Source organism: Hibiscus syriacus, unplaced genomic scaffold, assembly GCF_006381635.1.
Source record: "Hibiscus syriacus cultivar Baekdansim isolate YM2019G1 unplaced genomic scaffold, ASM638163v2 tig00004355_pilon, whole genome shotgun sequence".
Taxonomy (NCBI): domain Eukaryota; kingdom Viridiplantae; phylum Streptophyta; class Magnoliopsida; order Malvales; family Malvaceae; genus Hibiscus; species Hibiscus syriacus.
Genome location: NW_024062011.1, coordinates 667,047 through 683,727, shown reverse-complemented (window position 1 = coordinate 683,727; position 16,681 = coordinate 667,047). Strand labels below are relative to the sequence as shown.

At 34.2% G+C, this 16,681-nt stretch overlaps 1 protein-coding gene and 1 pseudogene across 1 annotated transcript; one reads left to right on the top strand and one right to left on the bottom strand.

Moving 5' to 3' along the window:
* Positions 1 to 3,096: 3,096 nt before the first annotated feature.
* Positions 3,097 to 3,525, bottom strand: LOC120193278 (nuclear transcription factor Y subunit B-4-like). Its single transcript, XM_039195818.1, has one exon. It carries the CDS (start codon positions 3,523 to 3,525, stop codon positions 3,097 to 3,099), a length of 429 nt encoding a protein of 142 aa, XP_039051749.1.
* A 6,531-nt stretch (positions 3,526 to 10,056) lies between these two features.
* Positions 10,057 to 16,629, top strand: LOC120193268 (annotated as a pseudogene).
* Positions 16,630 to 16,681: the final 52 nt, after the last annotated feature.

The window sequence follows — 16,681 nt, the reverse complement described above, 5'->3', positions numbered from 1 at the left end:
AAGTTTTAATTTTGCAAGCTGGTAGTGTATATCATTTATAAATTGATAGTTTATAAAAATATAAATCTAAATAGATAGGAAATATAACTAAATTATCACCAATACTGGGTAAGTCATAATAATTTATCCTAATATTTATATGACATCAAATTTAATAGGAGAAAAAAAAACTGCAATATATTCTAATATCAGGCAACAATATTCCGGGGGGGAGACAGAAGGAAAGAAACACTCATTGTTGAACAAAATTAATGAAATATAATGTGATAAATTTCTTATATACAGTTACGAAAGGGTGATGGTTATTCCGTATGCTTCTTATATTTTGAGCTTTAGCTGGTTCAGCTAATTCTTTCAAAGATGATTGAATATCGGCTTCTGTCAGACCTTTATCTCCATAACATTTAACTTTTTGAACGATCAAATTTTAAGGAACTACCCTAGAATTAATTAATTAAACTAGCAAGGTAAAGATTTGTTTGTCCTTGGGTTTTGAATGGAATGTACACAATTTTCTGTTGTTTCAAATGCTTTAGTAGATATTTGGGGGATATGAAAGTTATATTGATAAAATTTGAAGTATTGTTACAAGGCATGCTTAGAGAAAATCAATATCTATGCATGAATATTCTTAAACCATTCTTATGTCAGTACATGCATCAACTTTGTGTTGGACCATCAGCATTTCTCATCGATCATATATTATATCGAACTTTTAATAAGTTCAATGTATCTCTTGTTACGCATCTTAAGGCACATTGCAATTTGCAACAATGTTGCACTTGCCTACTTTGAGTTGCTGAAGCTCACATGGATTATTCATGATCCTCTTGCTTTCTGTCCTGGAAAATGGGCACATCGATGCAATCACGACGACAGATTGCCTTAATAATTTATTGTCATTCACCATTGCCAAAGTTCCAGATCATTGCTCACTGACAAGGGATGCAGGCTCATCAGGAATTCAGATCATGGAGCTCAATACCGCAATTCCATGGTCGGAGCCAGCGGCAACAACATTTATCCTTGAATCATTATATCAAGAAAACGTCACGTAATACCACATTGATTCGGTTGGTCCCTGAGTTTTGAGGCTTTCAAAACCATCCTGTTAAGAATACTGCTGCAGATGAGTACATTGGTATAGTTAGACTCAAAGTTTTGAGGTTTTCAAAATCACTATGTAAAGAAAGCCCATCACACAAAGGTTTGAGGATTAATCAGCTTTTGTCTCCTGTACTAACCTCATTTATGTATTATTCTTAACCCTTTGAAGGGGAAACATTTTGAGTTGGGAGCTCTCTTTTCACTCCTTTTGTATGAAGTGCAAGCTCATTGTTCAATTGGATGGAAAAAGAGGGCAACATACCATAGTTGACAAGTGGTCCCAACAGCTTAGAAAAGCCCTAGGATTGATGCCCTAAGGGATTGACAGATATTCTAGGTTTATTAATTAGGGTTCAAGCAATCATTTTTTTGTTTGATGGGAAGACAGCCTGAACCATTTGTATATATATTAAAAAAAAGAAAAAAGAAAGCATGCTTGGAGATTTAAATTGCATTTTCACGATTACTCATGTAATATGAAACAACAGTTCCCGTGGTCCCCCTTTCTAGGGTTTAGGGAACACTTGGTAAAGTTTAGCTTGTTTTTGACTATTTCTTTGTGCTGGAAATTTATGTGGAACATGGTAACAGTGCTTGCTAACACAGAGATCCAGAAAGGGCATTTATAGTTTCGAGTCCGGATTTACTGAAAATTTCAACTTTTAGATGAGAAAGGAAATTGGAAAATGTGCTAGGGCTTGTGTTCACTAAGAATAGTGAGAAATATGGTGTAAATAATGAACCACAAGGAGAATTTGTAAGCTACAGTAGAGGTTGATCCGATCTTTCAATTTTTACTCGTTTGATATCTTCCGATTTACAAACGAGGTCGTAGTTTGAGCATAACGGAACAAACTAGATGCAGATAGGATAGGATTTGAAATGGAACGGACTAGCTGCGGATAGGATCCGAATTTAAGGGTGCCTACTAGGTGAAGCCTTCCTGAACCCCTTGTTTATTTATATTACCCGCTTTTGGAAGGGGTGAGGACTAGAGAAAAGGATTGAAATTTTAGGCCCCAATTTTACTAAAGAACTGATATGAATCATTATGTAGTTTGAATTTGATTGTTGACCTTTTTGGTGAAGATTAATGGTGCTTGATGATCTATTCCACACCTAAAGAGCCTTGGATAGGACAGCCGAATACTGCTATAAATGGTTTCATAAACAGTAGTATCAACCGTCATCTCTCTCTCAAACGGTGCTTTCACAGCAAACCCTAAGTGCTAAATGCAAAACTGCAGAACTGATTTATAATCAGAACTCAATGGTAATTTACACAATACTAAAGGCATCTTCTGAACTAATCATTTGATGCACCGGTTAGAAGAACGAATAGGATAAACATCTTTCTTGTTGAAGTTACAACTGCAAGAAAACAGTTAGTCTGACAAATTCTCAACTGTCAACTTGACAGAACATAAAGATCATATTATCAATATATCTATCTATATGTGGGTGTGGGTATATGCATAACTTTGTTTACATTGTTAACTTCTGAGCTCATGAATGGCTTTCTTCAAACTGTTTCTTCAGTGTCTAAAAAGGGAAAGAAAGATTCCAATTACCAATTCAAAGAAATCCTCAGCTTTCTATATTTATGTATTCAGTCTTTCTGTAAGCATCAGCTACCTGAAACTTGAACTGCATCAAACTTAAGTACAGATAAAATGGAACAAGCAAAATACTAATCATACATATCATTCATTTCACAATTAACTTCACAGAAGTTTCCCTTTCCCTTTGCAGCAAAACCCCATGAATTAGAGAGAGATAAAGAGGAGGAAAGAGTACGAAAAGGAACAAAAAAAAATGTAACCCTGAATCAAAGAAATTAAGCTACAATTTAACCCGAGTTTAAGCTAAGAGAAGATCGAATCTATTGATTACAACCCGTTTGTCCTTGATCCTGCTCATATCTCTCCAATTTACTACATATATATATATATATATGTTCTTGAAGCCTTTGTCTCCATTCTTGACACACTAAGTTCTAGCACTTGGAGTTGGAGCTTGAGTTTGTTGATGAGGTTGATGGTCACTTTTTTCTTCCGATGAATGTTCTTCTTCTTCATCTTTGTCTCGAGAGGTTCTGCTGCAGGAAGCTTTGTTTAGGGTAGCTTTGTCTCGTTCAAGCTCCCGATATTTATGCAAGTACCTGACAATAGCATCAGCGTAGTCGTCAAACCCTAGAGCACCCAGCGCCCAACAGATGTCATCTCCATTGACGGTCTTTCGATTCTCTTTGCGACACTTGTCAGACGCCTCGCCAGTTACAAAGCTTATAAACTCCGTTGCACACTCTTGCATTGTTTGTTTGGCCTCTTTTGAGACCTTTGCCCTTGCTGGCAGTATTTGTTTCATTATCCTACCCACGTTCGCTATTTGCAACAATCGCTCTTCTTCATCTACCATCTTTTGCTCCCAACTCAACTCAAATCAGATGATTATCAACTTCGATGCTCTCAACCTTAGACACGTAGCTCTTTCTGGTCAATAAATAAATGAGGATCCTATATGTGTGTATGTATGCATGTGTATACATGTATTATGATGCTGCAACATGATCATATCATACATTCGAGTTTTACCATAAGCATGCTTGTGATATTCAGTTGATTATTATGGAGATTTAATCTAATAATTTTAAAACTAATATCTTAATAATATAAATAATTAGTAAAGTAGCTTGGGGTTTTCTCTATACTCTCTACACATATATATTTTAAAATATGCTTCCAAAAACAAACTCTATGGATATCTCAAAATCTGTTGAGGGATTACAAAGCTTTAAACTCCGTTGCACACTCTGCATTGTTTGTGTTGGCCTCTTTGAGACCTTTGCCCTTGCTGGCGTATTTTTCATTATCCTACCCACGTTCGCTATTTGCAACAATCGCTCTTCTTCATCTACCATCTTTTGCTCCCAAACTCAACTCAAATCAGATGTATTCAACTTCGATGCTCTCAACCTTAGACACGTAGCTCTTTCTGGTCAATATATAAATGAGGATCTATATGTATGTATGCATGTGTATACAGTATTATGATGCTGCAACATGATCATATCATACATTCGAGTTTACCATAAGCATGCTTGTGATATTCAGTTGATTATTATGGAGATTAATCTAATAATTTAAAACTAATATCTTAATAATATAAAGGTAATTAGTAAGTAGCTTGGGGTTTTCTCTATCTCTACACATATATTTTAAAATATGCTTCCAAAAACAAACTCTATGGATATCTCAAAATCTGTTGAGGGAATGAAATTAATGGCAGTCTCTCTTACTTTTTCCATTTACTTTAACTATTTTTATATCAAATTGATGTTCAAAATTTTTATATATTTATTGAGATTTACTTTAACTATCCTTAATTATCTATGTTTTAGAGGCTTTTTATCTAAATGTCAATAAATATATAAACAAGATTGAATGGCGTTAGACTTTGTCTAGTATATGATTTATTTTACGTTGATCTTACTTTAATTATTTTATCACCTACAAATTTATAATAATTACCAACTCATCATCACAATAATTTCAATGGAAGAATAACGTGCTTGCAAATCCTTAACCAGTTTAACTTAAATAGTTTTTGACAAGTTACTGATGCTGTTTAAACATGGGATACTGTCCCAAACTCCCAATATCTTACCATTAGATGGTTTGATCAGACTTCTTCTCAAGAACCCTTCACACTTTCAACTTAATTAGCATATTAATTAGCTAAATTGAACATAACTTTGGAATATATAAAACAATATCAAATGAATAACTTTTTTTTCAACTTTACTAGCTAATGTTCAGCATTATCCTTAATCCAAATTAATCAATCTAGATTATGCAGTACCTAATACAGAATTGCAAAATTTCTAAGCTATTTGATATATACACTGACCAATCAAAGTTCAAGCAAAATTCATCAAGAAGGCTTTGCTTTACATTAGATCTTGCTATATCTACAGATCATTTGCAGGTTCTCCAACAAAATAGAATTAAAAATAAAGAACCCCAAACACTAAAAAGACTTAACTATGGTCCCCCCACCGTCTCCCCTCCACTATCACCTTAAATGGTAAAGAATTATGTACTATATATTCAACACAAGTGGAGGATATCTTCACATGTTTGAATGTTTTAGCGTTTATTATAACCTAAGAACATATAGCAGTATACCTAAAAAAGAATTGATTCATAAATTTAATAATTAGTGTTTGATTACCTCACAAATTATGGGTTAAATTCAGGTTTTGTCACTCTATTTGTCTGTCAAAGAATTCCTTTTTTTCTCATGAATTCAGTCCTGTTAGGTTTTAGGTCAACTTTAGATGTTAACCCTTCATGTAGAAGTTGACATATGAGGCCATATATACCCTATATTCAGTACCTTTTAGGCAGATATTTACATTTAAAAAGACTTGTTATTGCAGTATGGGAATTAATTCTTGTGGGGCACTTCTTCATATATCAACAAAATGCATTAAACTTATAGTTGGCTCCACTAACAATTCCCACTAAGCTTGAAAAAGTTCTCTGCAACCTTAATATATATATATATATGTATATATGCACACTGTATAGTTCGGATTTTTGCAGAAGGTATTATGGTTAATAGCTTTCTATATAATTAATATCACTTATACATATTAATTGTTGATGAATAACCAATCTTAAAAGCTAATCACAGTTTAATAAATTAATTGAGATAAAAGGTATCTGCTTATCAAGCCTAGTTGCCCGTTACAGCAAAAGATGCTTAGAATAGTATAAATGTAACAGCTGTCCAAACCTTTTACTCAGTCACATACATCAAGGGTTTACCATATTATTATAAGATAGCTAGGGTTCCATCCATAAAGGAAAAAGTATAATCCCTAGACTGTTGGAAATTTTTTAGGCCTCTAATTACAGAAAATAATATAATGCAAAGTATTTGTTTTCATCTTTTTAATTAGGCCGTAAGCTAACTTTGGTAAGATTTCTTTTCAGTACTCGTATCTGCAATTCACTTACTAATCTGGAATCTGGTTTGATTTAGTTTAATATACAAAAAGAAAGTGCATAATTAACTTCGTAGAGTTAGGGTTTATAACCTTGGCCTAATTGGATATAACTCAGAATTTGATGCCTTTCTTGTTGTTGAATATATATTAGTACTTAATTTATTATGATCTTATTAATCACTGCTGCTCATTGGCGAGCTTGGCTGCTGGTTTTTGTGCAGAAAATTTTGAGGAAATTCATGCCACTTTGGTTAACTTGTTTTCTTGAAAAATCCATGAAACCTTAATTATTAGTAATCAAGTTATAAATCTAAAATCTTAATCCTAATAAAGAGAGATAGAGGAAGATGAGACTTTAGGGAAGAAAGGTGAGTGCTACTAGTGAGTTTAGAACCTACGACCTAAGGTATACGAGGAACACAACAAATAAACAATTTGGTTATTTGTCGACCAATTTATCCATAAGTACCATTTTTAGTTATTTGTCAATCTACTGACGTCACATATGACATCATAGATGCAAATTATATAATGGCAAAATTTTCGAGATAATGTTCTCGAAAATTTTATTTAACGATATAACGTACTCCCAAGATTAATTGCTCAAATAGGGTGAATTGCACAGTGTTGGCCGTAGGTCGCCATGCCTTCCGGGCGACCTACAGCGTGGCAGCTTCCCAGCATAGGTCGCCATGCACTCCTGGCGACCTTGTAGGTCGCCATGCACTCCTGGGGACCTTGTAGGTCGCCATGCACTCCTCCTGCTCCTCGCGTAATTCCTCTTGCCCTCGGATGCCCTCGCATAGCTCGCTCGAATGGCATCGGTTGGATGCCCTCGGTCGGATGCCTTCGGATGCCCAACGTGTTGGAACGTGCATGACACATGCAATCTCTCTCATAGCTCGCCGGGAAGACATGGCGACCTAGTAGGTCGCCCGGATGGCATGGCGACCTACGACCAACACTGTAGATTTCACCCTATTTGAGCAATTAATCTGAGGAGTGCATTATCTCGAGAGTTTAGCCATTATATAATAATACATTATTTTTATTGGAAATGTGATAAATAATCTCTCTTTGGACTCTTCCCCTCTTAAGAGAAGGGAATTCGAGTCATAACTATTATTTGTAGTCACTGATATTATTTAACGATTTTTCGTTTAAATCAAATAAGGTAAATTATCATTGTTCAAATCTTCATGTCCACGTGTCACAATTTTTCACATAAATTAAAAGAAGTAAACCACTATCGAACCTCGCCTCCTCTAGTTTTGCATCAACAATTCAATCTCCTCTTTGCTTACAAGGTCATAGCAGATACTTAATATGGCAAATTAGCTAAGATTTGCAATGCTGTTTAACAGTTGAAGAGTTACACAGAATTTATTGGAATCATGATATCACTAACAGTGTCTTAACACACTCATGAATTATAATACTTGAATTGTGAAGTTACACACTAGGCTTTCTCTAATTCAAAAATGTGGTGGATATATATAGAATTAGCCCATTTCATGTAATCCATCAACTCGTCCGAGTCACGGGCCTTTAAGGCAACAATGAGAGGCTCCATTTTATTTTATTTTATTTGCAAGCTCCCCTAATTGAAAACTTTGGTCAAATTATGATGCTAATCTTTGTATTTGAATGTTTTTTTACAATTTAATCCTTATACAATTATATTGAATTTAGAGATAAATTATTATGAACTAGGTAAACAGACTTGATAGTAAGCACATTTTAATTAGCAACACTAGTCGTGTGTCAATGAATATACTATGTTTTTTTAAATAAAAAACATATTTTAACTTTTTAAATATAAAGAATAATCTTCAAACTTTATTAAATTATAGGGACTGTCTCAGATTTGACCTTTGACTTTTGTTTTTCGGTTTTATTAACAGATTAACCCTCGAATTATACATTGATTTCCACTTAGACACTTAATTGTTCTTTTGTAAAAAGTAGTACTTAAACTCTTATTTTTTCAATTTATCTAAAAGAAAATATAACGATATTAAAAGTTGTTAACAATATTGATAAAAATGATACGTGAAAATGGTGTACGACAATATCGTTTGTTTACGTTAGTATTAGTTGATATTATCAGCATTTTTTCTGTACGCACTTGTTCTTTGTGAGCGGTAAACTAGAAAACAAAATATACAGTATGAGGGCCACAGTATGTGTTATTTTTTCTAAATCAAATTATTATTTTTTTATTTTCTTTAATCGACAACGACGTTAATTTTGATATTAGTTGTCAATCGTCGGTTGTCAATTGTCGGTTGTCTTTTTTCTTTATTTTTTTAATTTTTAATAAGAATAATTATGTCTTTGTGATACGTTTATCTTTTACATTTACGACATGTTTTTCTATGCTTTTGTGGCACGTTTTTCTCTTCTTGTTAATAGTTTTAAATTGTTTTCGTTAATTTTTTTTTCTCAAAGTTGTATTTGACATAGTCAGAACTGATCAAGATGACAATTATTTATTATCATGCTGATCTTCCCTACTTTGGACGCTCATATTGATTTGAATACGTATTTTGTGTTTGTAGATAGTTTTTTTACTTCGCTCGACTTTGATTTACGATTTGTCAGTGGTATGTCAATAGTTCCATCCCCTTTTGTGGTTTTTTTCCCGATACAGTCAGATTTATTCGTAACTTTATTTTGTTCGAGCTTCTTGATTATGGTTTTTAACTTTTTCCTTCTTTGGTTATTGTATGATCTAAATGACTAATTTTTGTGTTATTATAAAAAATTGTCCTAAACATTTTCAATGTACGATTATACTTATAAATATCCATTATAATTCTAGATATTTTCTATTTCTAGTAAAACTATCAGTTTTTTAAATAACAGTTCAGGCTCTACTTTTTAATAAAAAGAGAAATTAAATACTAAGTAAAAAATGGGTTATAGGGGTCAATTTGTGAATAAAAGCCTTCTCTTGTTCCGTTGAAATTCTTTCTTTTTGGGCAAAAGGGTACCTAAGCTCATATTTTTCAACAAAAAAAAAAATCAATGTGGTTTTCTACTTTTTTTTCCACCCATCGTGATCCTCCAAGTCAGAAAAGAAAATTTAATGTGGTCATTTGACTAATGTTTTCCGTCGTTAACCAACGACCCTATTACTTTATGCTGATGTGGCACGTTAAGCAGATCAATATCTTATTTTTCTCTCAATTTGATCCTTCAACTCAAGAAAATAATTTAATCTGTCCCTCCTATTTTTTCTCTTCTATTTTGGTAAGTTTTCAATTTAATCACTCAACTTTTGAATTACTCCCATTTTAATCTTCATGATTTATTTTATTAATATTTATGTATGATGTGACATTTATTATTCTTATTATTTCTTTCATCTCCCGGTCAAGTAGCTCATCACCAGTTTTTTCAATTTTTTTACAAGTTCAATATGGGTTCACTAAATCTACTAATGAAAGGAAAAAAGAAAAGAAATCTTTGTATGAAAATAAAAAATGACACATCATACATAAATATTAATAAAATAAATCATGATGATTAAAACATGAGTAATTCAAAAGTTGAGTGGTTAAATTGAAAAATTTTAAAGTTTAATGACCAAAATAGAAGAGAAAAAATAGGAGGGCCAAATTGAGTTATTTCCTTGAGTTTAAGGGCTAGATTGAGAGAAAATTATGATGTTGGCCTACTTAACATGCCACGTCATCATAAAGTAACGGAGCCGTTGGTCAACGACGGAAAACTTTGATCAAATGATCACATTGAATGTTTTTGACTTGGAGGGCCACATTGAGTATAAAAAAAATGTGAAAGACCCATATTGATTTTTTTAAAAGTACGAGAGGCTTAGGTTATTTTTTTTAAGACAAGAGGCAAGTGCCAAGTCAAACAGGCCAACATCCGGAGCTACGTTAAATTTTTAAACATTTCGTCGCTAAAAACATTGCTCAAACTCAATCAAAAGTCTTATATCTGTTACTTATATATTTCTCTGGTCAAATCCAAATCCGCGAGACAAACACACAGTTAAACAAATTCCGGCGACGATGGCGAGGGCAATCTCTGGCCTCGCGTACCCGGACCGATTCTACGCGGCGGCGGCTTACGCTGGCTTCGGCGGGTCTCCCAATTCAAGCAACCAGGACATGGCCTCCAGGTTCTCCAACGACGTCGCTTTGATCCTCTAAGCCTTATACCAGCAGGTAATTTCACTTCTCATTTCCCATCTCTCTTAGTTCGTTGGATCCAGCCTTCTCCATACGACACCAGCTTGTTAAGTTTTTGCTAATTTCCAGCAATGTGATGTTTTTTTTTTTTCTTATTTCGTATATTGGAATTGATTTCCATTTACATTTATTTGAAGCATTTGAACTATAATTCTGGTTGATCTGGCTTTGCACTCTGAATTTAAGACAATTCGATTGTTGATCTCTCGGATTTTTTCTTGTTGTTGTTGAGTTGTAATGGTTACGTTTAAGATGATAATGTTTTGATCTATTTGCTCAAAGTGGTGCTGATGATGGCAATGTTATTAGGAGAGATGTGATTGGATAGTCATACATGTGGGTTGGATATTATTGGTTGTTTCAACATTTAGTGACATTGTGGCAATGTTCTGCGTAGTTTATATACATAAACGCCCTTATTTTTTTTGGTTTGTTTATTGTGTAACTCAAGGAATAGATGATAAAAACAGTTTATTATATGTCAAATAGATTTTTGAGTAGTTTTTTTCTTCTTCCTTTTTGATATTTGTTTGATAAAACTTTTCACTTAATACAGCTGGCAGCAACTTGGAAACATGGTTTCTGCAGAAGCTATGCGTCTTTTTGTGAAGATATTGGAGGTTTAGACCATACCTTTTTCTGATAATTTTTATGTGTATGAATCAATTTAGTTTGAGAATTATCTTCTATTTTATTCCTTGTTCATTGACTTCTTGTTCAGGAAGAAGAACCAGGATGGTTTTCACGAGCTTCTAACTCTGGCTTGGAGCCTGTTACAGATGTACAAATGAATGCGAGTAATATATTACTTTCTCATTTTTGTTGTCTGATTTTAAAATTTCACGTGGTCTTTTTTTTAGCAGTTTTGGTTGAGCAACTTTATCATTTCAAGGGCATGTAACTCTGTTATAGATCTTGTTCTCAACTTCTAGAGTTTGTGTCTGCACAATTGCTCTTTTCAGTCTGTAGTTAAAATTTAAATGAGAGAAGCCAAGTAGCTCATCGGAAGTGCTTTTATTGAGGGTTGTAGTTCTCTTTACTTTCATTTACCTTCCAAACTTGTTTGCATGTTCACAGCATAATTCAAGTGTTGAACCTATCATCGAGAATGGGAATTCTTTCGCTGAGACAACGGAAATTACCGTTGAAAGTGAAGGGCTGATGGAAACTCAGGACAAAGATGTTTTGTCAGAAGGCCTTGGTTCAGTTGTTGTGTATGATCAATGGATTTCACCTCCAATAACTGGTCAACGTCCTAAAGGCCGATTTGAGGTATTGGGGTTTGTCATTTAAACCAGTCATTTCTTCTTCATCTTTCCTTTTTTCCGCATCTAAAGAATGTTTTCTTACTTGTCAGCATGCAGCAGCAGTTGTCGAGGACAAGATGTATATACATGGTGGAAATCACAATGGTCATTACCTAAGTGATCTTCATGTAAGTAATTCATTTACCTTTTAAACATGCAATATACATGCTTATGCAATTCCACAATGAATTATTTTTGTAACATCCTACATTATATTCCTTATACAATTCAGTTTAATGTATGGTTTTGGACATGAAAAGAAATTTTCAAATGCATTATTGTTCGTAGACTCATGTATCAGTATATTTTTACTTGACAGATTTCATGTCTCTAACGGAAGCCGTAAAGTTTGATGCAGGTTTTAGATTTGAGAAGTTGTACATGGTCAAAGGTTGAAGATAAGATTGGATCTAAGTCAGTGGAACCGCCATCTACTATAAATATAACCCCTTGTGCTGGTCATTCATTGGTTAGTAGAGAAATGACTTTCTTTTTTTATTTTCCTTTGATTTCTCAAAAACAGTGATCTCTAAGAAATTTTTCACTTTTCTTAGAATATGTTGGACCAAATTTATTGTATTTATGCTTAACTCTCTGTCTCTTCTACTTTTCCCATAGATGCTTCTGGAGAACAAGTTTCTTTAAATTTCTGGCCGTAGAATCTGTTTGAGTGCACATTTCATTAGAATCTGTTTGCTAAAAGTTATTGTATTCATACTGATTGCCTTTCTTCTGTTATTTTATTTAATTCTCTCTCTTCCTTCTGTTTTTCCCTGTAGGTACCTTGGGAGAACAAGCTTCTTTCAATTGCTGGTCATACAAAGGATCCTTCTGAAACTATCCAGGATACTTGTTCTTTCCCCTTATAACAATTTAAAATTCTGAGTATTTATTTTTCTCCTATCTTGTTTTCTTATTCTATTGTTCTGTATTTTTATGGCAGTGAAGAATTTTGATCTGCAAAGTGGCATGTGGTCAATGTTGAAAACTTATGTAAAAGCACCGGTATTTATCTTATCTTCTGGTTAATCATCTCTCTCTCCCCTGTACCGATTAGAAAAAGATTATAGCAGTATATTGAGAAACTTTAGCAGGTTCATGATTGTTGTAGTATTCACAAAGAATTAGACCAGCCTTTGGATTTTTTATGCCTCTGAAATGGTGTGGAATTAACCTTTCTTACTCATTTGAATACGTTATTTAAGAAACTGAAAACTAAATAATAGAATGTTGATTGAAAGTCAATGTTTAGCTGAAAGTTTATAAACATATTGGTATGCTAGAACAAAGGCTGGAGGTAAACCTTGTGAAGCAAAAATGTCGATTGCATATCTGTGCTTATATAGTTTTCTGGCCCTTTATTTTCCTAATGGTAAAATTCTTTGATTTTTTTTCTGAAAAGTTATTTCCTAATAGTTATAAGTTTTTCTCCCTAATTTGAGTGTCTTGCAGTTTGCTCGTGGCGGTCAATCTGTGACCCTCTTTGGAACAACCTTAATAATATTTGGTGGACAGGATGCAAAGCGAACACACCTGAATGATCTACATATATTGGACCTAGAAACCTGACCTGGGATGAAATTGATGCTGTGTAAGTATATTTTTGGCAATTTTGGTCCCGCAACACTCCACACATGTTACTGGATGTCTTCGTTCTTTTGTTAAAGATATGCTACCGGTACTTCTATAGCCTTTATCAGGGAGATTGTAAATGAATTTATATTTGCCACCTTAAAAATATAAAAAGCTGGCTTGAACTAGGTTTGCTGCAAAGCACAAGCAGCATTGGTCCATAATTTTGACATGATAGGTTGCACTATCATAACAGCTATCTGATGTTTCAATTTCTATCTTTTTCCTAAGACTAGCTTGCCATCAAAATTGAATTCACAATTACATCAGCTTCATTTCAGTAATGAACTTAATATTTAAGTTAACAAAAATGCTAGGTAAAACTGGTATAGGATAGTGATCCAAAATTACTTCACATGCTTGAATTCTTTGTTTTTGGGTACACTGACATTGGGCATGCAGCATACTTGTATCCAAATTCCGCTTTTCTAGTACTATATCTGAGCTTCGCTTCTATGCGACTTATATGTATGTAATCCAACCTGTCTATAAACAGACATTTATGAACTAAAATTCAGCATGATACAATCCTTGTAGTATTTCTATTTCGAGTAATCCCTTTTACCCAATTATTTTATAGATTGGACAGTCATATTCCACAATAGCTCTTAATATTTGTTTATTCTCATCATCATGCAGGGGGGTACCTCCCTCACTGCGGTCTGGACATGCTGCTGCATTACGTGCAGAGCGTTATCTTCTTATATTTGGTGGGGGTTCACATGCTACTTGCTTCAATGACTTGCATGTCCTTGATTTGCAAACTGTAAGATAATTACTCTCTCATTTTTTGCATGTGCTTTTGAGAAATTAGTATATTTATCTTCATGTATTTGGGTTTATAGATGGAATGGTCAAGACCCACACAAGGTAAGATACCCGTTCCTAGGGCTGGTCATGCAGGTGTGACTGTTGGGGAGAACCAGTTTATTGTTGGTGGTGGAGACAATAAAAGTGGTAAATGTCTCACTTCGAAATCAATTAGAAGATTACAATTGTGAATTGTTCCTTGGATGACTTCCCCACTATATGCTTAGTTTAGAGTTAATATAGTTATACTGTCAAGTGTCCTCCTTTAATATGAAGAAAAGAGAACACTTTGGTGGGATCTGTTGATTGCGTGAAAAAGCTTACTTTCAATTACTGCTCCTTGGTCTTCATTGACTATCCTACTCTCTTCTTCCAGGGGCATCAGAAACTGTTGTGCTCAACATGTCAACCTTAGCCTGGTCAGTTGTGACATCAGTTGAAGGACATGTTCCTCTTGCTAGTGAGGTAATTGACATTTTACAAATGCTTGTTCCCTGTGAATTGTTACATCATACATGTGGCATGTGGAAATTTTTTGTTTGTATTATGTATCATGTGTATTGGTTTAATTGTGCTGGTAATTTCACAATTTGGATCAACAAGGAATGCTAGAGTAATGCCTATAAATATAGTAGACTTTCTACATTTGTTGTTTTGCTTTTCTGTGATTATTATGGTCATTTGATGGATTTCTTTAGTGCTTGTTCATCATTTTTATTCTCGTCAATTAATTTCATTGGCTTTTAGACTCAAAAAACCTGTTTGTAGAGTAATGTAATAGTTTATCAGGTCGAAAGAAACTTCTTTTCTCACTTCAGTTATATGCACGTGTGTTAACATTGAACGATTTATATATTTGTGGTCTATTGGTCTTTATAAATAGGAGATAACTTATGGTGTCACAGATTGAAGATATAAAGTTTTTATCTAATTGTCTTGATTGTAGGGTTTAAGTCTGGTTGTAGGCTCACTGAATGGGGAAGATATACTTATATCTTTTGGAGGATATAATGGGCGCTACAACAGTGAGGTATAGACGGTTTTAACCTCTTTTTATATCACATGGCCTTTTGGTTACTGTATGGTAATTTATGGTTGGCCATCTGGTTAATGTTCTTAAGCCAAGTCACAAGTCAACCTTGCAATCGAAGATAATGGAGGGTCCTGCTCCTGATAGTGTCTCTACCGTGCATTATGCAACAAATCTTACCAAAGATTTGGAATCCGAGTTCGAAGTTGGTCAAGAAGGAAAGTACGAGAAATTGCTATGGATAGTTTTGAGCCCATGGTATGTAATGTTTTGATAGTAAATATCAGTTCCATTTAAGCTTCATTGGATATCTCTGGTTGAATTCTTCTGATAAAAAGTGCATGCTTGCTCCGAGTGTCTTGAGTGCCTTTGTTTCATATATCTTATATCGTGATTCCAGTCTACATCATAACATTCTAATTTTTTTTCTTATTTTATTCTCTTCTATATACACCATTTTTTTTATCGTTCCTTATTTTAAGAATTAAAGAGTTTTGAAGTTTTAAGGCGTTCAGATTGTCATTTCCTGTATCATCAGTTTTGTTTCGATAATTATATGCAGAAATTCAAAGGTGAGGGGGCTAGTGAGCACATTCTAGCAATGCTCAAGGCGGAGAAGGAAGAACTGGAATCATCACTCCACAATGAGCAATTTTTGTCTGTCCGGCTAAGGCAAGAACTAGCAGACGCCAAGGCTCAAACGGACCTGTACAAGGTATTTTTTTCAGATGTATAATGGCGGGTCATGTAGTTCTTTGACTACAGTGATGTTTATTAGCTTAACAATTTTACTCTCTAAATTCCATTTACATCTTAGGAGTTCCAATCCTTACGTGGTCAACTTGCCTCCGAGCAGACAAGATGTTTCAAATTAGAGGTATATGAGAACAATGGTATATTTATTTGATCTGTTTTCTCCTTGAATGGGCATCAAACTCTGATTTTCTTTAATACAACTAGCTGTTTGTATAAATTTATTTGGCAGATAGGCTACCATTGTTTGCATTTCTCTTATTGTCGTCTAATACTCTTGAATCAACAGGTTGATGTTGCACAACTGCGACAGAAGGTTCAGACAATGGAAACACTACAAAGGGAACTTGAACTCCTGCAGCGAAAAAAAATCACATCTGAACAAGCTGCCTTAAATTCAAAGCAGCGGCGGGGCTCAGGTGGTCTATGGGGCTGGCTTGCAGGAAGCTCTCCAGAAAATGAGGACTAGGCTGAAAAGCTAATTACATTAGTCATTCCTGGTGCAATGTTCTATCCACCATGGAAATAGGCTAAAAAACAGCAGGAACGTTGGCGGATCTCAAATCGTCCCCCAAATCATTCTTTTAATGGGAAACATTGCATTGGGTACAATTTTTTCATCAAATTTTTGGTAACATATACGTCCTTTTTTCTACTTATCCCGGTTCTTTTCATGATCGAAATAAGATGTCTAGTTAGTTTAAGTGAATACCTTGAGAGGTTTTTGACTGAGTACATGTCTTGATAGATATTTGTTTCAGTTCTTATTTTCTAAAGTCTAACTTATAAACGATATTCAAACTTTCAT

Bases quoted from the DNA above. Each gene is read 5' to 3' on its own strand.
- LOC120193278 (XM_039195818.1), bottom strand. From the start codon at position 3,525: ATGGTAGATGAAGAAGAGCGATTGTTGCAAATAGCGAACGTGGGTAGG.